Here is a 25,827-nt window from a genome sequence, read left to right on the forward strand (position 1 = left end):
CGGAAAATGGATGCCAGCATAATTGAGCATCCATCTTACGACCCGCGGGTCGTGGGCCGATTTAAATTTTTTTTTTTTATTTAAAATTTTGTTTTATTTTTGGGTCGGAGGGTGTAGAGAAAAGCAGTTTTTTTTGCTTTTCTGTACACTTTCCCGGTGCCGGCAGAAATTAATGCCAGCCTTTGGGCAGGTGTTAATTTTTGAAAGTAAATTGTGCGGCTTTGCTGCACATTTTGCTTTCTGGATCGCGCGGGAATAACTAATAGGGCCATCAACATGCATTTGCATGTTGCGGGCGCTATTAGTTTTGGGGGGGGGGGGGGTTGGCCGCACGTTTTCGACGCACTATTACCCCTTACTGAATAAGGGGTAAAACTAGCGCTGCGAAAACACGCGGTGAAACCCGGGCTAACTGCGCTCCACCGGAGCGCACTCTACTGTATCGGCCCGTTAGATTGTAAGCCCTCTGGAGCAGGGAAATACATGCTGTACCTGATTTTAACATACTTTTGCCTTGGATTTGGAAAGGCAAGGAATTAAATCTAAAATCCAAATATGGGGGGAAAAAAAGGAATCCATCCACAAACGTTTAACCAGGGCTCTTTAAGTGGTTAAAGCACTGCAGCCCTGCTCATGGCCTTTTCCAGCCGTTCCAGTATTTGCGCAAGACACTGATCACTTACCATTATTTATTTCACATATTAGATATATTATTTACTATGCCATGCTGTAATGTAAATCACTGTTTGCTTGGAAATGTTTGATTTTAAAATTGTGAATTCATGTTTCGTTGGCAGGGTTTATTATTGAGTATGAAGATGAAATGCATGAACCCGGTATATGGCATTATCAGACTGAGGTCCCTGGAACCCAGACAACGGCACTATTGCAGCTGTCCCCATATGTGAATTATTCATTCCGTGTTATTGCTGTCAGTAATATTGGTAGAAGTAAACCTAGTGAAACATCTGAACAATACTTGACAAAAGCAGCAGGTAAGCAAATAATGCTTCTTTCAAGACTTTTCTGTTCTTCAGGTAGCAGCTAAGTATTTAAAGATAAGCAAAATATGATTGTGCAAAATCAGGGTACAGCAAACGTACCTGCCTAGGTTGAAAGGGATGCTAACCAAAACATCCAGTCCTATTGCACTTGCCACCAGATCTCATAACATGGACAGGATGATAGTAGACTGAACAGCAGCCAAAGCCAAAGTAAAACCAAAGGCTGTGGAACACCAGGAGAAAGTACTGTAACACTGCCACTTCTTCAGAGGACCAGATGTCACCAAGCCATTTCCCAGGAAATAGATGTATCGACAATGGCATCATGAACAAAGATGACATATGTACTTCACAAAATGATTGCATTAAGAATATTAAGGATAACATATTACCAGGGAGGAGCAGAGGTCAGCTACCAAAATGTTTGGGTCCATGAGAAAAGATCTGTTTTTTTTTTTTTCTTAAGGTACAGGCAGCTTTATGTTCTGAGAAATACACGGACTTGTTTGTTTCATTATAGAATTCTTGTTATGGGGCATTGCATAAACTCTGCTTTTTTGGCTTGTACTCAATAATACTAATAGCTATGCGCATATCCAGCTCCTAGCCATATCAAAACATGTTTTAATTCCTCTCACTGCTATTTATGATAGAGAGAGGAGCAAGATTCCTAAATTTGACCACCAATCCTGGCAGCCAGAGATTTTCTCCCCAGTTAAGCTTCTGTCCTACATAGCTCAGCCATGGCAGCATGGTTCATATATCTGAAGGGGTCAATTTATGACTCCACTTTTGTGCACCCTTGAGATAGCCATCATATTTCAATTCTGCATGACAGTAGGGAATCCTTTCTCCCATACACTGTAATCACTGCCTATGGCACACTCCTGCCCCTGCAGTCTTGTAAAGTAAGAATCAGATACAGGAATTAACCCTATGTTTCTATTTCACTGTACCATTCTCCTAGTTGAATTTTAATAAAAATATCTACAGAAGTAGCAAGAACTGAATCTGTTGGTAGCATATTAATTATCAAACCGAAGATAGCTTCTCATGAAAATCCCCAAAAGATTTTGGATATTTTTGAACCAGAAACTAAAATAAAAAAGGGCCTCCCAGAGGCCCTCTAACCCCCCTCCTGCCTATCAAAGAGCTCGGGGCCCAGGCCTTTCCGGTGAGGACTTCCTGGGCCTCTCAGCCATAAAAATCCAGCCCAAGGTTCAGGCCTACCTGACTGGGCCTGCCCAGGCCACTCCAACCCTCAATGCCTGCCCTTAAAATTTTCTAGGACACCGTGGTTTCACTTTGGTGCCATCGTGTGGGCATCTGCAACTATTTTTAATGTTTCTTGCCCTTCTAACTTGGGTTATGAATGGGGCGAATAGAGGTTAGGGAGAACCCTGGCCCATGAAACATTTTAAAGGCCAGAAGTAGGGGTCAGAGGGACTCAAGCATTCCCCAGCTGGATCCAGGTAGGTTCAGCAGAGTAGGTCCGGGTCACGGATTAAATTTCTATGGGCTGACAGTGGAGGGTCAGCGGGAGGTTCAGAGAAGTTCTAGCTGGGCCTAGGCCCTGGGCTTTTCTTTGATGGTAGGAGGGAGGGTAGAGAGCCTCTTGGAATCCTATTTTGTTTTGGTTTTTTGGGGGGAGGGGTTTCGTTTTAATCATTTTTTTAAATTCAGAAAACAAAACCAAACATGAAAAATACCTTAAATGAAACCCCCTCCCCCTCACAAAACAAACAAACAAAAAAGAACCAAAACAAAAATGTTCACGTTGCGCTACTCTGCCATTCATTTAAATTCACATTCTTTTGCCAAGCATTGATCAAAGCTATCTGAGAAGATGCTGCACTATATATGTATATAGATAGATATAATATGTCCTAATAAGCAGTTTCCTGTTTGAATGGAAACCTCTTCAGAATGAGTCACAAACTAAGCTGCACTGGGATTGGAAAGGATTCCTTCAAACATATAGTATGAATAGAAATAGGTGAAAGACAAATACAGTAACCTACCTTATTTTATTGACCGATTTAACCAAAATTCACAGTGGCACACTGCTTAAATGTAAATGTTTCATTTTTAGAGCCAGATGTCAATCCATCAGGTGTTAAAGGGATAGGGTCGGAACCTGACAATTTGGTGATTACGTGGGAGGTAAGTTAACTTATCTATGTATATTATAGCATAGTGTTCACAATATTTACTTATAAACAATAAGGATGCTTATAATAAAGTAAGTTATTGGTTGAGCTTATTTTGTACCCAGGACTATGGGTCTGTGTCCAGATTTTCCAAGAAGTAAAAATTCTAAATCTACTTCCTTTCAAGGCTCATGGCACCTGATTAGAGCCCAGTTATAATGAAGCTGGAAGGCCTGAGCAGCACAAAGAACTGAGAGGCTTCCCCTCCTCCCCCCTCTCCCCTCTCCCACCCAAAAATATTTTTTTTACAATACAAATTAGGGGAAAGCTTTTATAGAGCAAGTGTTAGAAGGCTTAATCACACATACATTTAGAGTTTAGGGACCCTATAATATTCATAACTTTTAAATTAACTGTTCATATTAGAATGGTAAAACTGTAATTTTTACTGGAAGAAAGTTTTCAACAAATTCAATTCTGTAGATTCAGTACATGATGGGGCCATTGCAATAAACATTATCTAATCTAATCTTTTTTTCTGTACAAGATCTAAAAAAGTTAGCATGCACACTTAAACACCATTTAAAGAGTGATCATACATTAAAAGCATGCACACCAACTGAAAAAGTTTAGTTCAAACTTAGGCCTAGATTTTTCATTCCACTATAAATATAGGAGAATGAAGAGCTGCGGCCAGAAAAGGGGCTGCGGGTGTGATAGTGTGCACCCGGGTGCATTGCCATGGTGCATTTTCGCCCACCACGGTTGCGGCCGCGGCGCACACTAATGGCCCCATAGTGCCCCTGCAAAAGGTGTAGTTATTTCCGGTGCTACTGCCGGCGGTAATGTGTAAAACATTATCACCCGCAGTGCAGCCGGGCCCAACATTTTTTAAATCCCACCCAAACCCCTTCCTTTCCCTCATTTAAATTTTATCGTCGTGATGCAGTCGTTACCGCACGCGATAACGGCCCATCACGTTTCGAAAAATGACCCTGTTAATGGATTGCAGAATCACCTGTATTAACTACTCCATTCACTTTAGGCCAGTTAGCCTAGGGGATTTTGACATGCAGCATGCATACAAAATATTTAAAATCTATTCTGAGGAAAACATTAAATTTTATGTATCAGCAACCATACTTGAAATAGAGTGTGGAACAGAGCATGCCATTCTGTTTCATGCATGCTTGCTATAGCATACTTTGCATGTTGTTTCTTTTAAATGCAGGTAGACACTAATTTGAGTCATATCTGCTAATGTTCAGGGGACTGGTTTAATGTGATCCTATGTGCTAACTGGCAGATTTTTAAAAGCCCTGCATACGCCAAAGCCGTCAAATATGTGTGTCTCGGGCCAGCGCATGCCTCACAGATTTTAAGAAGCTCTCGGGTATGTTCATATTTCCCAGTACACACACACATAAAAATGTTCAAAAAAGGGGCGGGGCATGGATGGTGTCTGGGCAGGGTATGGACGTGTCGGGGGAAGACCAAGAGTTGTGCGTGTAAATACGCTCACAAGTGTGTGCTGAGGGACCCCACCGCGTAACTTTACTTCTTCTATTGCTGGAATGTAAGTCAAAAAATAGAAAAATCAGGGCTAGTCAGTGGGGTTTTAAGGGTCGGGTCTAACAGGGGAGAAGGGAATCTTTAAAACTAGGGTGGTTAGGAAGTCCTGTCCCTACACTGTACGAACTGGAAATGAAATGGGAAAAGGGTAAATAGCCTTGGTGCACACCTCTTATAAAGTTCCCCCTACTTACGCGATACACGCGGTTTTCACACACACATGTGCTCATCTATATAAAATTGAGTGCACATGTACACGCGTGCAGTTGATTTTATAACATACGTTCATATGTGCACGTATGTTACAAAATAGCTGCATCCATTGACACGAGCTGGCATACGCTTGCGGGTCTTTTTAATGCCTTTGCAAGACATTTCGTACACACTAATAGCTGTAGGAGGTAATCTTCAAAAAGTTACAGGGGTACAAATGAGCATATATTCTCCTAAGTGGCCTGTACTTGTGCAATCCAGATTTTTAAAAAAGTCAAAAGTATGCACATATTTTACCTTTTGCGCACACTTATACATGTGTAAAAAAGGGGCAGTCAAGGAGTGTCGTAGGGCAAACAGTTATGCACGTAAGTTGCAATTTTAAAGGACATGTGCATACATTTGCTAACTTACATAAATTTACACTTGCTAATTATTGGGTAATAGATATCATACTGTTACGCCCCTGCCTGCGGACCTCACCCCGCGGGCAGTTCCTCACCTTTTCCTGGTGCTGGGCCAATGGTGCTGCTTCCCTCGCGGCCTGGACCGCTGCTAAGCCGTGCCTCCCTGCATCTTCGCGGCCTTGCCACCACTGCTGCTGCTCCTTCCCCTTACGGGGGAATTCCCCACCAGGATTCTCCTCCTCCATGGCCCGAGTGTCACCGCCGGAGTTCCTCTTCACGGCAGGAAGCCGCTGCCGCCGTCTCCTCTTCTTCGGGACCGGACCCTGCCCCAGCGCAGCTCCTCTTCAGCGGCAAGAGCCGCCGCCAGCCTTCACCTTCCTCCAAGACGTCGCTATAGGCCTAGCTCCGCCCATCTTCCTTCAGGAATCCCTCTAGGGGCTGACCGTGCAGCTCTCTCCTCTTCTTAAAGGGCCAGAGACAGGAAATACTCCTGTGCCCTCCAGATGACATCTCAGGGCTCTTCCTGGTCCTGCCCATATAAAGGCCCTGCTTCAGTTCCTCAGGGCCTTTATTATAGGGCCTGGAATTACACACACCATGGAGCTTCTCCTTCGTCCATGGAGTTCCACTGCTTCAATCGTGATCCATCTTGCTGCTCCTTTCCGGAAGGCTTCATGTTCCATGTCTTCTTGTTCCTGATGTCTCTGTCTGATGCTCCAGGTTTCATTCCTCATCGGATCATCCTTGTGGTATTTTCCAGCCCTTGGCTTCCCTTCCCGTAAGCCTTCGGGGTTCCTTGTCCGTACCTAGATGTCTCAGACGTTCCTGACGTCCTGATGTCCAGATGTCCTCTGTTTCAAGTGATCTAAATGTCCAGGTGTCCAGACGTCATTCATCCTGATGTCCATCATCCTTTTCTCTACGACCCTCTGATCTCTAATCATCCAGTAGTTCTCTCTTCCTGGGTCCATCTATCCAGATGTCTATAGACCCTGATGTCCAGACATCCAGATGTCCTCTAGTTCTGAGTTCCAGATGTCCAGATGACCTGTGCTTGAGGCATACCCTCTCACGTACCCTCTTCTTTCCCTCCTTATCTCGATCCAGAAGAATTCACCAGCAATTTTGCCGTCCCCCAGACTTCATCCCCAGTCGACCTTCCCAGGAGTAAATCCATCTCACCTGGTGTCCATTTTCAGGTGACTGGAATCCTCTCTGGCTGGACTTCTCTCAAGTGCTGCCCTGACCCTCTTCTCCATTCCGTACACGTAACGCTCTCTGTGTGGTCCACGATCAGCCTTCCAGGTTGTGTAGGGCGCGCAGTGGGACAGGGTGGTCTTTGACCAGTCCATTTTGGGCTGTGTAGGGCGCCCTGAGGGACAGCACTCTCTCTTGTCTTCAAGAGTCCCGTCTTGTCCAAGTCCTCGAGAGTTTTGTTTCGTCCAAGTCTTTGAAAGTCTCGTCTCGTCCAAGTCTTCGAGAGTCTCATCTTGTCCAAGTCTTCGAAAGTCTCTTTTCGTCCAAGTCTCCAAGAGCCTTGTCTCTTCTTCATCTTCAAGAGTTTCATCTTGTCCAAGTCTCCAAGTGTTTTGTCTTGTCCAAGTCTTCAAGAGTTTCGTCTTGTCCAACTCTCCGAGAGTCCCATCTCATCTCGTCCAGTCCAGGATTCCTCTTCTCGTCCAAGTTCCAGGAGTTCTCGTTTCACTATGTACTCTGACTCTTTTACTCTCTTGGGTCCAGAATCTCCTATTCCGGTACCTTACCTCGTTGTTTTCAGCCCTCTGCCTCTGTCTATCCTCACTAGTATGTGTTGGTTCAACAGAGGGTGGACCCCCTTCATCCTCCTCCTGTGTTCTTGCTCCACCCATGCCTGTACTTGCTCACCATTCTTGGGGTATGTCTTGGGGCTCCTCCCTGAGCTACCTCGGGGCCCAAGGGCTCACTCTCTCTCTCAGGAGCAAGCGATCGCGCCTCTACGCCCTTCCCAGGGCTCACTGGGCGCGTTCATAACACATACTTGTTTATTGTATAATATTGGCTAAGTGGAAAGTCCTGGTGAACTGGTGGAAGTTCAGACTGACGAATCAGGAGGTTCTTGATGACCTGGGGAAGGACTGGGTGAACTGGTGGCATAATGGGAAAACTATTAATTTCACTAAAGCATGCATATTTTTGTTCTTAAAGTATACATGCATATATTTTGAAAATAGGTGGGGAAAGAATGCACGTTGAATGCATTGAAATACTTGCTTTCAATATATAAATTTGTTTTATTGATAGTATTGCATGTACTCACAAGCATTCATATGCATGTATCTTGTGTTGAGAACGGGGGGTTTTCATGTGCCCATGGGCCTCAGCCCAGACCCAGACCTTCAGGGCCGAGCCAAGGGTTGACAGTGGCTCCGCATGGCTGACGGTCTGACCCTCTGCCAGGCCGGCAAGCTCCCAAGGCCAACATCCGAGGATGTTGGAAGTTGAATGGTCCTCCGACCATTCCAAGCCCTTTCGGACCTGCTGCGAACAGCATGGAGCAGCAGGCCTGGCCTGAGGTTGAGGGCAGAAGGCCTTGACACGAAGACATGACTATGAAGATTGATGCAACGGTATCACATGACATGAAGATTGGGTTGATGCGACGGCATCACAGACGAGACTTGGGTTGAAGACATGACACCAGGACTATTGAAGACGTAACACCAAGGTTGATGCGAAGACATCACGGACCAGTGGTCGATGTGACGGCATCCCGGACCAGGGTCGATGCAACGACATCAGAGACATGACGCTGAAGTGCAGACATAATGAGGAACTTGGAATCCAGACGAGATGAGAAGTAGGGAAGGCAGACTTTGGCACTGTCTCTCAGGGTGCCCTACTCAGGCCACCCGCGGGACTGAGTCACGGACCACCCTGTCCCACTGCGCGCCCTAGACAGCCCTAGCAGGCTGGTCACAGACCACGAGGAGAATGGGACAGCACAGGAAAGATCCAGGACATGACGACTCGAGAACGCAGGACACCAGTCCACCTGCAGGCCACTCCAACCCAGGAAAGACGTCATCCGAGGGAGTCCGGCCCACAGGACCAGAAGGCTCAGGAGCAGAGAAGACGAAGACACAGGAATGAACATCCAGGAAGGCAAGAACACCAGGACGTAGACGATCATAACAGGACACCAGGACACCTGGACGAGGACCTCAGGCTATGAAGACATGACGTGGCATGATGAGAAGACAAGACGAGATGAGGAGCTCCACAAAGACAATAGAAGACCTGACAGAGCTCTGGCAGGCAGGAGCCTCCAGAGTGAAGTAACTCCGATGCAAGGCGAAGAACAGACTGACGGAGCAGCCCTTTATAGGGCTGGAGCAGGAAGTCCAATGACAGGTGGGGCCAGCACACTTCCTGTGCCTGGCCCTTTAAATCTTGAAGAGAGGCATGCGTCAGCGCCTAAGGAAAGCAGGAAGAACTGTGCAGGACCACGGACAGCGGCCTGCACTTACGACTCCATGCACAGATGCAGGCAGGGCCTGAGGGGCAGGCCCTGACGTGGCAGTGGCTCCAGCCACTGCGGGGAGCCCCGAGGGCGGCTCCAGCCGCCGGATGGAACCGGGGCTTGTGGCCTAAATGCCGCGAAGATGGAAGCAGCTTTGGGGCGGTCCCGGGCCCCAAAGGAAGCTGGAAATTCCGCTGCTCCAGCCGCGGTGAAGACTAGAAGCACGGGCGGCCTCCGGGCTGCATAGGGAAGGAAAGTCCGCGGCTCCTGCCACGCGGGGGTGGGGGGGTCCGATATCGGCGGCATTAGAAAAGACAGCATGGGGTGAGTAAACGGAGCCTGCTTGCGGGGGAACCCGCGGGCAGCGCAGTCATAACATCTTGCAAAGTAAAGATACGTGTCTTTTATAATAATGCATGTATATGATATGTGCAAGTTATAAAATACTATCAAGTCTGTACACAGCCATATACATGTGTATAAACTGCTGCACAAAGTTGTTTGAAAGTTATCCTCTTAAAGGTATATTTTTAAAGCCTGGCACGCTCCAAACCCAGAAGATATGGGCATAAGTCAGGTCAGTGTGCACCAAACAGATTTTTAATGCTGCCCGAGAATGCACGTACTTGCCACTACGCGCACAAATGAAAAGTTCCAGAAAAAGGGGCAGGGCATGAGCATTCTTGGATTTCACATTGAAATTTGTGCATAAATACTTATGTGCCCTGGTGCACGCTGGGGGTCCCCTGCTGTGTAACTTTACTTCTGCCATGGATGACAAGCAAATTATAAAATAAAGACAAATAGACAGACCACAGGGTTCTAAGCATCAGGGCTAAGAGGAGAGAAGGGAGGTTATTAAACTAGGGGGGGGGGGGGGGGGGGCGGGGGGTTTGAAGTCCTATTCCTTACCTGGGTTAGATGGGAACAAAGTGGTAATGGCAGTGTGTGTGTCTCTTAAAATTTATCCACTTACACGTTAGAAGTGGGACTTGCATGCATAGGCACACGCACACTTAAAATTGCATACACATGTATGCCTGATCAGACTATTTTCTATATGTGATCATATATATGCGTGTATGTTATAAAATGGCTCCATCACTTGGCACGGGCCAACGAAAGTGCGCATGTGTGCCCGTACACCTGTTTAAACTTTACCATCTTAGGGGCAGATTTAAAATGTTGCATGGTGGGGTACATTTGTGCGTGCTACCCCTCCCTTCCCCTATCTAACCCACCCCCCAGCCCTAACTAAATCCCCTCCTACCTTTGTTTGAAAAACTTGCGCGCGCCGGCAGCTGGCCAACGCGCCATCCCCCGGTACAGGCCACAGTGCCGGAGGACTCAGGACCGCCCATGGACTGCCCCCGGACCGCCGTCACACCCCCAGCCCCCGCCCCGCCCACGGCCGCCCATTTTTGAAAGCCCCGGGACATACGCTCATCCTGGTCTTGCGCGCGCCGCCGAGCCTATGCAAAATAGGCTCGGCGCATGCAGGGGTAGGTTTTCGGGGGTTACGCACGTATCTTGGAAAACTGTATGTTCCTTACTGCAAGTGCTTTGTGACTTCTTCAGTGCATGTGCAAAGTACGCAGGTACATAAATACCCAAGCTCCTCTGCTGACCCAAATTGTCAAAGGGATACTCTGTGGGGAGTTCCTCTTTTAAAATCCACTGGCAGACATACCCATGTAGTTTCAAAATTGCCCCTGTATGTATAGGCCTTGATATATTTTTAAATAAATTTATCATAGCATAAGAAGATTAAAGGAATTAGAGTATTAAGGAAAACTATTAATCTCTTGTTTAAAATAAGATCTAATAACCTTTAATTATGGTGGCCTTGATTTGAAAGAAATTGAATTTAACAAACACAAAAGCTTTCATTCACAACTAAAGGGTAAATTCTATGGCACGTTATATGGCATTTTCTAGCAATTCTGTAGCATCTTCAATATAAAACATGTCCCTTTGAGACATTTATCATGTGAAAACAGTGCACATGGAAGGAATATATGTATTTTTATGCATATTTTAATAATTATGGGGCAAGTTTTAAATTGTCTGCTTTTAGGACACACTGTTTACAGGTACTTTTACCTGCAGACTTTACACCAACTTTCAAAGAGAAAGTAGGCAAATATTTTCACTTTGAAGCTTACACTTATGCACTTGCTTTTTGTACAGGTAGATTTTGTATAGAAACTAATTCACATAGACATAAAATGCAATCTTTGCATTTTATATTCCGATCCCAACCATAACACACTCCCAGAACACCGTGCATAACTTTAGCTGTATACGATTTAGTAAGGAACATCACACATACTTTCAGCCATATTGAGGGAAGACAGTTTTCAGACAGCAAAATTTACATGTGTAAATTGGTATTTACTCACGTTAAATTGATTTGAAAATTGTCTTCCCCATGACAGCTGTTTAATGCTATCTAGTAATGGCAATGATCCCTGAGTCTCCCTTAAATATTAATCATGATATGGTGGTGGTGAGGTAAGGTTGTGTAACATACTCTTTCTAAGCAAATATCCAAAAGGAGCAGACTGCCTTGATCTTTTCACATTTATTCATTGCTACTTGATAGACTACTATGATTCCAGTTCTATGATACATTATTAAACCAGCATAAAAAACTCTTTTAGTATATGAGCTTTCAAGACTACACAGATCTCTTCTTAAAATGGTTAAATGGTAAGAGGTAGATTTTAAAAGCCTTGCGCGCACAAAAATGGCCACACACGCCTGTAAGTGGGCTCCACGGGAGCTACGTGAATTTTAAATAGCTGGGACAGGCGCGCGTATATTGATGTACGCATGCCCAGAAAAAGGTGGAAAAGGGGCAGGGCCAGCACTGACACATGTAACTCCTAATTTTCCTCGGCTGGCATGCGTCACGTGCTTATTCTGATACTCTATATATGGACCATTTTGATTCGGGGTGAGTTTTTGGGAGGTGGGTTGGGGTTAGGGTGGGCGGTGTTACAGACACATTTAGAGGTATTCATTGTAAAATTGACATTAAAGAATTTTAGACCTTACAGGTGATGAAAAGGAGTTGATTTGTTACACTCCTCTTGTTGGAATTTTCATCACTTATAAGGTATTATGTATTGATAGTCTTGGTTATGTATGTACAGTTTGAGCTATGAATGTGATTTTCTAATGTCTGAATGTGTCGGGGTTTCTCTGGTATTATCGGGCTGATTTTAAAAAGCTGACACACCAATCCCGGAAGATATGCACGTGGCACTGTCCCGGTGAAGCGCGTGCTGGCAGCCAGCCGGCGCATGCTACTTACTACTGCTCCAGAGAGCAGTTTCGTAAGGAAAAAAACAACAATTAGAGAGGATTTAGAGGTCAGGAAAGAGAAGGGAAAAGGCAGGCAGGGTAGGTAGGGTTTGTAGGAAGTTCCCCCCCCCCCCAGTCCGCTCCTTTATTGGAGCGGACTGGGAGGGAACTGGGGAAAGGCCCAGTTCGTCGCCGTGCACATTTTATAAAACGACCCCCCTCTGCGTGCACGCCAATATAAAATCGGTTACGTATGTGCGCGCAGGTAGCCGTTTTTATAACACGCGCGCGTTGACGTGCACATGATATAAAATCAGCGCATCCATATGCGCACTGGGAACCGCACGCACATGGACACCCACGCGGTTCTTTAAAAATTTACCTTTATGTGAGCGAATATGTTTTATACTTTTGTTTCCTATGGCAGATAAGTTTTAACCATGCAAGCCATTGCCCAGTTAAATTTGCTTGCATAACATTAGACTGTGCAGAAGCATTCCAGGGGCGAGGTTTAAAGTTAGCCAGGTGGTACTGACATTCAATGATACCTAGTTAAGTTTAGCCAGATAAATCTGGTCATGATGGATAGCAGGTCTAACTAGGGATGTGAATCGTTTTAGGACGATTAAAATTATCGTCCGATAATTTTAATATCGTCTTAAACCGTTATGGAACACAATACAATACAGATTCTAACGATTTATCGTTATAAATCGTTAGAATCGTGAGCCGGCACACTAAAACCCCCTAAAACCCACCCCCGACCCTTTAAATTAAATCCCCCACCCTCCCGAACCCCCCCCCCAATAACTTAAATAACCTGCGGGTCCAGCGGCGGTCCGGAACGGCAGCGGTCCGGAACGGGCTCCTGCTCCTGAATCTTGTCGTCTTCAGCCGGCGCCATTTTCCAAAATGGCGCCGAAAAATGGCGGCGGCCATAGACGAAAAAGATTGGACGGCAGGAGGTCCTTCCGGACCCCCGCTGGACTTTTGGCAAGTCTCGTGGGGGTCAGGAGGCCCCCCACAAGCTGGCCAAAAGTTCCTGGAGGTCCAGCGGGGGTCAGGGAGCGATTTCCCGCCGCGAATCGTTTTCGTACGGAAAATGGCGCCGGCAGGAGATCGACTGTAGGAGGTCGTTCAGCGAGGCGCCGGAACCCTCGCTGAACGACCTCCTGCAGTCGATCTCCTGCCGGTGCCATTTTCCGTACGAAAACGATTCGCGGCGGGAAATCGCTCCCTGACCCCCGCTGGACCTCCAGGAACTTTTGGCCAGCTTGTGGGGGGCCTCCTGACCCCCACGAGACTTGCCAAAAGTCCAGCGGGGGTCCGGAAGGACCTCCTGCCGTCCAATCTTTTTCATCTATGGCCGCCGCCATTTTTCGGCGCCATTTTGGAAAATGGCGCCGGCTGAAGACGACAAGATTCAGGAGCAGGAGCCCGTTCCGGACCGCTGCCGTTCCGGACCGCCGCTGGACCCGCAGGTTATTTAAGTTATTTGGGGGGGGTTCGGGAGGGTGGGGGATTTAATTTAAAGGGTCGGGGGTGGGTTTTAGGGGGTTTTAATGTGCCGGTTTTTCGATTTTTAACGATTTTTCACGATATTTTACCCCCCCAAACGGCAACAATACGATTCCCTCCCCCTCCCAGCCGAAATCGATCGTTAAGACGATCGAGGACACGATTCACATCCCTAGGTCTAACGCTGTCTGGATAAACTTATTCAGGTAACTTGAAGCTTCGTATGGGATCTTGGGTTAACAATTTACCCCACTCTTTAAGGTTGTGATGTAACTCCAAACTTCAAGCTCCCAAAATTTTGAACCTCACCTCACCTGTTGTAAAGTCCAAGGTTATGGCTTTGATTTGTTTGTCCTTGTAGGACATTGATACCCCAGTACTACCATTTGCCATGAATAGCTTTCTCCCAGTAGATGAATTGCTTGTTTTTCCAGTCCTATTGGACTTTGCTATATTTTTTATCAATGTATCTTGGAGATTATTAATGCTATCAGTTTGTCCTCATAAGAAAATGTCACTGGTAATCCTCTGGAGAATATTCCCATAAATCAGAGAGCAACCATAAACAGATTTATTTCTATGGATGAAAATCTGCTTGCATTCCAGGTCTAACTAGTTACCCCATGATGCCACAATGAGAAAATGTAATAATAGTTAATGTAAGAGTTAAATCCAGAGTCCTGGTTTCCTGTGGCAGATTTTTCAAAATTCTGCAGCTAGCATTAGCAAATTCTGTGGCAGATTTTTCAAAATTTAGTGTCAATTATGTGGCAAATTTGCATAATTTTTCATAATCATAACTCTGACTACAAAAATATTCAATTTTTAATTGAATACATCCACATTTTTAAACAATATTAAACTATATTCAAATAAAAAGTAAAACAAATACAAAAATCAGCAATTTATCAGGTTGACATTACAAACTTTTAACTGTGAAATATTACTTTAGTTTTGAATTGAATTAGTGCAACCATCCTTTTTATATTTTTATGAGAATGTCCTTGTCTTTCTAAGTATCTGTATGCTAAAAGTACCTTCAACATCAGCAGTGTATCATGCTAATTAATGGTTCTGTTACATATATTGGACACATGGTAACAGATACAGAAAGGGTTTGAATTAGCACAAGTTTGTAAATTGTCAGCAAGAGTGTCAGTCATTAAGGCTTTTATGAATTGCATTTAACACTGTTTCTTCTGCTGTGAGACATCAATAATTGCTAATTTCCAAAATTTGCAAGTGCAAGAACCTTTGTATAAAGATCTAATTCTTCTCAAGGAATAATACTCCATCCAGTAATTACATCAAAATCATCTTTGGTTTGATAAGGATTTAAGAGATATTTGAGGAATTAAACATTCTGCTTTCTCTGTCCATTCCAACTTTACTCCTAATGCTCCCTACAGTTCAGGGCAAGAGTAAGGGGATGGGGAGAACAACAGAAAGAGAACATTCTCTGCAGGTTGTTTACTGTAGAGGGGCTGGAGCAAAAGCAGAGAGAAAGCTGAAGATAAAGGGAGACAGGCACTCAGCTTTGTTTAAAATATTGAATTAAGAGTTGTGAAAGTGTTCATGAATGTTGATTCTATGGCAGGTTGTAAATTATGCAGCAACAAGCTAATTATATTGTTTCTCTTGTGCCTGCACAATCACAGCAGGCTAGATGCCCTTCAGGGTATATTCAGTGGGACTTGCTTTCCTGCTGAATATCTTAACTAATGTTACCCAGGTAGCTTGCTGCTCATCACACCACTGAATATATACCTCTCTTTGTCAATAATCATTCTGCAGTTGCAGAATGATACAACCCTTGGGGATTTATGTTATATGAACTGTTTTTACATTTGAAATTACTCATCTCTCTTACTTATTTGAAATAAGATGGAATACTTCTTCCAAATGTTGAATAGTCCACATTGCATATATACTTTGTTCTGTAATACTTCAGTAAAAGAAAGCTATGTTGAGCAGTGTTGAATGTGATTTCCTTTATGTCAAATTTTTATTTTCAAGTATAAATAGATACTATAATTGAATATTTTTTTTTTATTTAATTATAGCCATTGAAAGGGTTTCTGTCTAATGGACCCGGCCTTCAATACAAAGTCAGATGGCGTCAGAAAGATTTTGATGATGAGTGGACATCTGTTGTCGTCGCAAATGTTTCTAAATACATTCTGTCTGGCACACCAACTTTTGTCCCCTATGAGATACAAGTACAGGCTTTAAATAATATTGGATATGCACCAGCACCTGCAATAGTTATTGGACATTCTGGAGAAGACTGTAAGTGTCTCATAGTGTTTCACTAGCAATATTGGGGAAAGTGTTTAGACATGCCAGTGTATATTCACAAACATAATTCTACAAATTTGTGCTTTATACATTTTAATAAAGTATTTGGGACAACATATTTTTCATTAACTGCTAGAGCAACATTTGCAGATTTGTAGCTGAATGTTAAGGGATCATAACTTGTCTTTGAGTTTCATCATTATCTATATAAAAAAGTATGCATTCATGATATGGGGTCAGAAGGTTGTCTGTAATTAAATTATAGAGTACTTTATGAGATGTTTGTGTTTAAGGTCTAAGGCCTTGATTTATCAAAATGCTATAATTTTTGCATGCGATAGGAAAAGGGGTGTGTTTTATGCTAATAGGCAGTTTATTGCAATAATACCTATGTGAAGAGCTAAGTTACTGCAAATTGTGATAATGTTTTTGCACTTTCAGATAAGTGCCATTTCCTACATACAACCACTGGGGGAACCTTGTTTTACTATCAGTAGCCACTGAGGGTGGAGAGAGAGAGAGAGAGGGGGAGAGACAGACAGACTAGCCATAATGCCCTTGCCCTAGATAGGTATTTATATCTCTATGGGAGGCCCGCCTACCACTGTTCTGTTTGTATGTCTCACATTGAATGCCAAAGTGGCCCCTAACCCCCTACACTAATACTTAAACCTCACCTCGAGTTACTAGGTGGGCCTCCCATAGAGATATAAATACCTATCTAGGGCAAGAGCATTATGGCTAGTGTCTCTCTCTCTCTCTCTCTCTCTCTCTCTCTCTCTCTCTCTCACTCTCACTCACTCACTCTCACTATATGATATGGGTTTCTTCTACCTATTGGAGTTATTCCACTGCATAATATGGGATAGGATGTTTTTAGCCAGTCCATCCACTCTCTCTTAATGATCTGAAATCATTTCATTATGTGGTCACAAATTATTATTCTCAACTTTTGTTATGCTTGTGTTTTTTAGTACCTATGGTAGCTCCTAGCAATGTGGAAGTCCATATTGTTAATACCACATTAGTGAAAATTCACTGGGAAGCAGTTCCACCAGCAAGTATCCGGGGCCACCTTCAGGGATACAGAGTAAGTAACTAAAGAAATGTTTATGGAGCCAGGAATGCTTTATGCTAAGCTGGGTTTTATTAATTTGCTTAATTTTATTTAGTTTCATGGGAATACATTTTGATAATCAATTGAATTATTTTAATGGGTGATAAAACATAAAATAATGACTGCAGCCAATTCATTTTTAGGAAACTCTTTGGAATCTTCCACACACAGCTTAAGATTATCTGATTATGAGAAAGTTGCTAAGCCAGTCCTGAAGTTAACCCATTGCACGTATTACTTTCTAAATTAGTTCATATGTGCAGTAGGTCAAAATCAAGATTGTCTCAGCCTCTCCATTATTACTTGTAATCTGGTCAAAAATATAGAGTGGAAAAATTCCCAAACTCTACTAACATTACCACAAAACAAGTGCATGAATCATCAATAGATGACACTTCTAATAATCAATATGGAAATGTCAAATAATTTTGTTTAATTGCCCTACATTTTGAAAATGCTTTTGCACTTTTTGAGGATAATTTTCAAAAGCATTTTTGCATATAGAACATGGTTTTACATATGTAAACAGGATTTTTAAAGATTGTATACATAAAAATATGTCCAAAAGTGATTTCATGCATAGTTTTTCACATAATGCAAAGAGGCATTCCCAGAGGTGGAGCTAGAGCTAAAAGATTTACATGCATACTTTCAGTTTTCTAATAAATACACGTAAATGAACACATGGACATTTACACCTGCTCTCTAGCCAATGGAAATGTGCACATCTGTGCATCACTAAGTTACATGTGGTCTTGCTAATTTTCAAAACAGACTTTGTACACTCAGATTTCAGCCCTATGGGAGCTGTTTAAATTACCCTCAATATAAGCGTACACCTCATGTATGTTCGGTGATGCCTGTATACAGTACAATCTTTAATTTTCCAACAAAGCCTTCAAGAAGATTTTGTAGGATAAAATAAAATATTGATTCAGTAAAAAAAAGTTGTGATGTCGAGATGTTGACAAAAAAAATATCACCGACGTTGCCTGCCTTGGGGGAGTATCTTCAAAATATTCTGTCAACACCTATTCACATCCCCAAGATGAATTGTCTTAAGAATATTTTCAAGGAACACAAAATGCACATAGAGAGATTTTATCAGTTGAAAAATGGGATTTATAAAGAAACAAGCTAACTGGAAGTTTAAATCGTATGATAGTCAATCATAATATTTATCAAAAACACCCTAGCAGAGATGCAGTGGAATGTCTGCATCTAACTGAAAACGTATCCAACAACCAATCAGAATTCATCCATTGAAAATCAAAATGAACCGGCATCCTATGGGGGAAAATCAAAACTTCTAGGCTTCTTACCAAACTTGAGAAAAGTTAATATAAGAGAAGGAATTCTATGCCATCCAATGATGATAAGAGATTACAGTTTTTCAAAAAACAGTATGTTGGAAAGAAATGCTAAAAAGCCAAAGATGTTTGTTCAGAAAACCATCAAAAAGTTGATCTCATTGTTGAGTTAATGAAGAGAAATTGTATTTAAGCAGTATAGCCAGCGTTTTTCTCACTATAGTAGATCTTTGTTCAAATCATCACCTCACAGTCTGGGTGCAGCCTCATTTATCACAATCAGGAAATGTAAATAAATGCTTTTTGGCAAGACAGTTTATTTCCATTGGAGTTTCTGTTTTAAAAATGCAGAGACAGCTATTATGTTCTATTATGTGAGTTTTGACACCTCACATACAGGCCGATACAGTAAAACCCGTGGGAGAGCCAATGCTCCGAGGCGAGCGCCCGCTCTCCTGACGCGCGCACAGGCCACTCTCCTGTGCGCACGATTTAGTATGCAAATGAGGGCCTGCAGTAAAAAGAGGCGCTAGGGACACTAGCGCATCCCTAGCGCCTCTTTTTTGACAGGAGCAGCGGCTGTCAGCGAGTTTGACAGCCGACGCTCAATTTTGCCGGCTTCGGTTCTCAAACCCGCTGACAGCCACGGGTTCGGAAAACGAACGCTGGCATAATTGAGCATCCATCTTCTGACCCGCGGGCCGATTTAACATTTTTTTTTTTAATTTTAAATTTTTTTTACACTTCCCCCCGGTGCCACAGAAATTAACGCCAGCCTTTGGGCAGGCGTTAATTTTTGAAAGTAAAATGTTCGGCTTCACTGCACACTTTGCTTTCTGGATAGCGCAGGAATAACTAATAGGGCCATCAACATGCATTTGCATGTTGCGGGCGCTATTAGTTTTGGGGGGGTTGGCCGCGTGTTTTCGACGTGCTATTACCCTTTACTGTTTAAGGGGTAAAGCTTGCATGTCGAAAACGCACGGCCAAACTCGGGCTAACAGTGCGCTGCACTGGAGCGCACTATACTGTATCAGCCCGATCATTATCCCAATACAAATAAATAAAAGCAATATTTATAGCACAGACTATGGCAGCTGACTCACAGGTGCTCGAAAAATTCAAAACAATGTTTGTCCTTGAGAGATGGGAAACTCGGTAATTGTAATATGCAGAGCAATGACCACATGAGGTATATCCCCTGTGTTCAGATGTGTCTATTCACTGAGATTGAAATTCAGAACAGATTAATACAGCTTTTAAGTTTCATATCTGTGTAAATGCAAATCTGTCTGTGGTACAATATTTGCACGTGTAAGTGGACACACGTACATTTAATGTTTGTATTTTATAAACTGTGTTGTGTGAACTGTATAGCTTATAAAATATGTATTTCTGCTCCAAAAATACACATGCATGTTCCAGTACATACAAATATTTCCAATGCAAGAAACACTTACTTACTCTACCCATTTCATATGTTTGTGTATATTTTAGGCATGTAAAAAATTATATAGAAAGAAAGCCATATATATAATTCACAGAAATCCCTATCTTATATATAGTATAACATATTCCAGCTATTGCCTGGAAGAATGGATTGAGAGAAACTTGTAGACAATAGATGCCAAGTCAGAGAAAAATGTGAGAGCTTGGGAGCCTTGTAAAAGTCACGGAGAGCGTGACTTTAGAAAAAGAAGCTACTGAGGAGTGCACAGCATGCAACAGCTTGACACTGAGTTGACTGTGGCAGCAGCAACTGAAACCCTAAATCAAAGTGCTTTCGGGAGCTTGGGAGTCCTTGGTTACATATTAAAAATCATTCAGAGCATGATGAGCAGCTGTTAGAGTAAGAGAAGTTAGCTGAGGAGAGCACAGCATGTGACAAAGTGTTTCACAAAAAGGATTGTGACTGTAAGAACTCAACTCCCATTGCGCGCTGATCAGCCCCCTTGAAAAAGCCTAGTGAGGCGAAACATGGCAGTATTGGAGAGGTGTACATATCTACAATAGGATAAACTGATTTCAATGCTAGGAGTGTGGAGGATTGCACAATTTTATAAAACAATAGAAGTAAAAAACAACTGAACAGTAACATAATTATTATACAATATTGTAAACTTATTTTATTGCATCTTCTAAGATGACAGTGGATATTGTGAAATAGGGATTAATGTAAATGTCATATTAAAACATTGAAGTAATTATTTTTAATGGGGGTAATTGCTTTTAATTCATTGGAGTGTTATAAACGTAATGTGGAAGTGTGACAGTTTTGAAAAAATTGTCTGATATGTAAAAATGTAAAAAATGTAAAACTCTTTTCGTATGAAAGAAAGTACTATTCCTAATGTTTTAGTTATACATAAAAAAATATAATACGTAATATCCATAATTTATATGTAAAAGCATGTATTTTATAAAGCATGAGTGTATATCATTTTGAAAACCCTTGCCTATACTTTGGAATCACCAGTTCACCCATACCCCCGCCGATTCACTCAGTCCTTCTCCTGTACATCTATGGGCGGATTTTCAAAGCCCTGCTCGCGTAAATCTGCCCGGATTTACGTGAGCAGGGCCTTGCGCGCCGGCGCGCCTATTTTCCATAGGCCGCCGGCGCGCGCAGAACCCTAGGACGCGCGTAGGTCCCGGGGTTTTTGGAAGGGGGCGTGTCGGGGGCGGGTACCCGATGATGCGGCGTTTCGGGGGCAGGGCACGGCGTTTCGGGGGCGGGACCGGGGGCGTGGTGCCAGCCCAGGGGCGTGGTCCAGGCCTTCGGACCAGCCCCCGGATCGGAGCACGGCACGCCAGCAGGCCGCTGGCGCGCGTGGATTTACGTCTCCCTCTGGGAGGCGTAAATCCATGGATAAAGGAAGGGGGGTTTAGATAGGGCCGGGGGGGGTGGGTTAGGTAGAGGAAGGGAGGGGAAGGTGAGGGGATGGCGAAAGAGAGTTCCCTCCGAGGCCGCTCCGATTTCGGAGCGGCCTCGGAGGGAACGGAGGCAGGCTGCGCAGCTCGGCGCACGCCAGCTGCCCAAAATCGGCAGCCTTGCGCGCGCCAATCCAGGATTTTAGAGGATACGCGCAGCTATGCGCGTATCTTATAAAATCCAGCGTACTTTTGTTTGCGCCTGCTGCACAAACAAAAGTACGCGATCGCGCAGTTTTTAAAAATCTACCCCCTAGGCTCTTTAGCCTTAATCCTGAACCCTCACCAGTTCACTCACACCTCCCACTCAAACACTGGAGACAACAGATATGTCCAGTTTCACTTGAGTGAGTCAATTAGCAGGTGTAAAAGTGTATGATTAAGAACTAGATTCATCATTGTGCTATAAATTTAGCAGAAATAGTGCTTGTGCTAAAAATGTGACATGGTTAGGATAATTTTTGGGTACTGCATAGGTATTTTACTGCAACACATGTTAGTTATTGCACCTGTGTTATTTTCACATTGCAAGCTGACTTGTCCATTGCACACTGTGTAACTGATTGAACAGGGTTTTATTTCAATTGGTGGTTAAGCCTGCTGATAGGAGAGAGAGACTCTGTAGAAGCTTAAATATAAGTAAACTTTTTATACCACTATAAGAGGGATCACTAATAACTCGGGGTGAGATTTGGGTGAAGTGGGTAGGTTTTAGGGGGAAGTTTTACATACACAGTCAATCATGAAAACAGCACAGTTGCCATCAGTGAAGATTTTGTGATTTGGAGTGAATAACGGTATAAAAAGAACAGATTTGTACAATGTACTCTCTATCTAGCTTGATGCAATCAAGCTAGGTAAAGAGTACATTGTACAAATCTACTCTTTTTATACATAGGAGGCTGCTGAAGGAAAGGATAGTGAACTAGCTATTTGGTGGATTGCTGGACACGAGGCAACATGGTTTCACCAAAGGAAGGTCCTGTCAAATGAACCTGACTTATTTTGTTGAATGGTGACTAGAGAATTAGATCACGGAAGAACACTCAATGTGATCTGCTTGGATTTCAGCAAAACTTTTGATATGGTCCTTCATAGGAGGCTAATGAATAAAATGAAAAGCCTTGGAGTGGGTGCCAAAATGTGGATTGGATTACAAATTGTTTAACTCAATGGCGACAATATGTAATTGTAAATGGAACTTACTGTGAAAAGAGAGAACAGTGTTAAGAGGAGTGCCTGAAGGATCAGTTTTAGGATTGATTCTGTTCTATATATTTCTGAATAACATTGCAGAGGGAATAGAAGGAAAAGTTTGCCTTTTTGCAGTTGACTCCAGAGATCTGCAACACAATGGACATGCTTGAAGGAATAGAGAGAATGAAAAGTGATTTAGGAAAGCTTGAAGACTGGTGAAGGTTTAGTAGCTGGGATTTAATGGCAAGAAGTGCAAAACCATGCATTTGGGTGCAGTAATCGAAAAAAAATGCATGAGATGGGGGTAATGATTAATGTGTATGGACAGGGAAAGGGACCTTGGGGTGATAGTGTTTGGAGATCTGAAAGCAACAAAACAGTGTGACATGTCAGTGCCAAAAGCCAGAGCGATGCTGGACTGCATAAAAAGAGGAATAACCAGTAGGAAAAAGGAGGTGAAAATGCCCTTGTATAGGTCTTTGATGAGGCCTCATTTGGAGTACTGTATTCAGTTCTGAAGTTCTTATCTCAAAAAGGATAAGGATAGGATGGAAGCAATCCAGAGAAAGGTGATGAAAATGGTGTGAGGTCTTTTTCAAAAGCCATATGAGATGAGACTGAAAGACCTGAATATGTATACCCTGGAGGAGATGAGGAGCAAGGGAGATATAACACAGACCTTTGAATACCTGGAAGGTATTAGTGATATACAACTATAAAAATTATACCCCTCACCCCTGTAATCAATTAACCTTCTATTTATTCTGATGTAGCAAAGAATAATTTAAAGGCAATAAATGACCATCATCATAATAGTCATCATCAGTGGTAGGGATGTGCAGCAGGGACGGATACGTTTGATTCGTTATTCGCATTTGTCGGGACCCAAATCCATTACATCTGTTTTTGGGGGACCCTGATTCGTCCATTAGTTACGTATGGTATTCGTTTCCCATTAAAGTTAAAAAAAACCAAAACATCCCAACCCTTTAAACTTAATTAACTACAACCCCCCCACCCTCCTGACCCCCCCAAGACTTGCCAAAAGCACAAGATGGCGCTGGCCGTCCATTGCTCCTACCATGTGACAGGGGCCGACCAATGGCACCGGTAGCCCCTGTGACATAGTAAGGGCAAAGGCTATCGGAGCCATTTTGAATACCGGCCGCCAACGGCCCAAGTGCAGGAGTTCGCTCCAGGACCCCTGCTGGACCACCAGGGACTTTTGGCAAGTCTTGGGGGGGTCAGGAGGGTGAGGTTTTATTCGTTAGTGATACGTTGCATTCATGGGGGTTCGCCATACGTTTCAGAACCCCACGAATGCAACAAATAGGGAGCTATACATTGCAGATTGCGCATTCGTTCAAAACGAATGAACATCCCTCAGTGGTAGCTTACGCTTGTTAAACTCTCTGCCTTATGCATGATCATAAGTCCAAGTCTTGTATAAGGAATTCTTTTTACCTTTTTTATATTTAATTGCAAGTAAAAGTCAGCATATCATGTTATCCAAATGATATATATTATGTTTATAAATTGTTTGCTTGGATGATCTGGGAGTGTGACAGTATAATTGTTATGGCAGCCAGCCACAGGACCTTGCAGCCGGCTACACTTACCCCCCCCCCCCCGGAAGCAGTCCAGGCCTTCTTCGCAGCTCCCCAGGCTGCCATCACCCTCTCCAAATGCGGCGGGGAGCTGACAATGCCACCACCTGCCCCAGCTCCTGCTAGGAGCGCATGTGGCTCCGCCCCCAATTTAAAGGGGCCGTGGCAGGAAAGGCCTCCAGCAGATACAGATGCTGTCCTCAGCCACCAGCACTACTTAAGGCAGCTCTTGCTGCCCAATCCTTGCCTCAGCAACAGGTCCCACTCTTTGAGTACTAGTTGCTCTGCATTCCTGCCTCCGTGTGTTCCCACTCCTGCCTCTGTGTGTTCCAGTTCAGCCTTTGTCTGTTCCAGCTCCTGCTTCTGAGTCTTCCTGCTCCGTCTTCGTGTGTTCCTGCTTCCTCGCACCCTCTGTTTGCTTCCCTGGTTTTGACTCAGCCCGTTCCTGGATTCTGCCTCGCCTGCTGCCTGCCCTGACCTCTGGCCCATCTTTGGATTCTCCAGCCCGCCACCAGCTTCGACCTCTGTTACTCTCAACTCTGCTTTTGCCTCCCATCTTCAGAACCACCTACATCTGGAGTCCCACTCCTAAATCCTGCCGGCCCCGGCACCCAAGGGCTCAACCTGCGGGGAACGAGGGCTGGTACAGCTGAAAGTCCTGTTGAGTCTCCATTTCCAGCTTCTCCCTCCCGACGACGAGAGTCTTTGGGAAGCCCTCCTACAGAAAGCACTGACGTCGTCTCAGCCCAAGGGTCCACCAGCTATGCAGCAGTGTAACAATAATAAAAAATTACAAACGTCCCATCCCTACACAGGCTGTGATTCGAGCCATGTACCCTTGGCTACAAATAATGTTAAGTAAACAAATTGAAGCTATTCAAGAAAGATTATGGCTTCACTACAGTATAACAGATCCCCTCTGGTATAATGAAAGCAGCTAAATCAATATCATCATCCCAAAATAAAAAAAATAACAATATTATACATGGGATGGTATATAAACAATGCACTGTGGGCCAGATTTTCAAAGGGTTATGCGTGCCGGGCCTATTTTAAAAAGGCCCGGTGATGTACGTAAAGCACCGGGACGCGTGTAAGTCCCGGGGCTTGCAGAAAGGGGTGGGGAGGGGGTGGGGCATGAGCGGTCCGGGGCATTTGTGGGGCGGGGTGGGGTTAGACTCCCGGCACAGCGGCCATATTTGCCGCTGTGCTGGGGATCATGCGCTGGCAGTCGGCCGGCACGTGCAACTTGCCCAGAGGCAGGCGCAAAATGTAAAACACATTTTTTGAGGGGGTTAGAGTAGGGCTAGGGGGGGAAGGTTAGGGGAAGGGGTGGGAATGGGTGAAGGCAGCGCGGCTTGGCACACGCAAGATGCACAATTGTGCACTCCCTTGTGCGCGCCGACTCCTGATTTTATAATTTGCACGCACCTGCACGCGCAAGTTATAAAATCAGGGATACATGTGCGCGCGCTGGGTAGCATGTGCACATGTATGCCCCGCACGCATGTTATAAAATCTACCTCTATTTATTCAACAATTATGCTCAATTTTCAACATTTTTTACAATATTGAAAAAATTACAAAACATCTGTAAATGTGCATATACTTGCAAACATTTGCATCAATTACAATCACAAAATTATCCCTTCAACCCATATCAAAACTTTCAAGAAGGATCTAAAGACTTTTCTT

General features: G+C 43.8%; 1 protein-coding gene across 3 annotated transcripts in view; it reads left to right on the forward strand.

Moving 5' to 3' along the window:
• NRCAM (neuronal cell adhesion molecule) overlaps positions 1-25,827 on the forward strand; it is a 515,870-nt gene that overhangs the window by 370,402 nt on the left and 119,641 nt on the right. For all 3 annotated transcript variants that reach the window (XM_029616764.1, XM_029616763.1, XM_029616765.1), the window contains exons 18-21: positions 798-995; positions 3,097-3,167; positions 15,736-15,961; positions 16,945-17,060. In XM_029616764.1, coding sequence (XP_029472624.1) covers positions 798-995; positions 3,097-3,167; positions 15,736-15,961; positions 16,945-17,060 — 611 coding nt within the window. The remainder of the gene's footprint in view (positions 1-797; positions 996-3,096; positions 3,168-15,735; positions 15,962-16,944; positions 17,061-25,827) is intronic.

The sequence above is a fragment of the Rhinatrema bivittatum genome, chromosome 9 (assembly GCF_901001135.1).
Source record: "Rhinatrema bivittatum chromosome 9, aRhiBiv1.1, whole genome shotgun sequence".
Lineage (NCBI taxonomy): Eukaryota > Metazoa > Chordata > Amphibia > Gymnophiona > Rhinatrematidae > Rhinatrema > Rhinatrema bivittatum.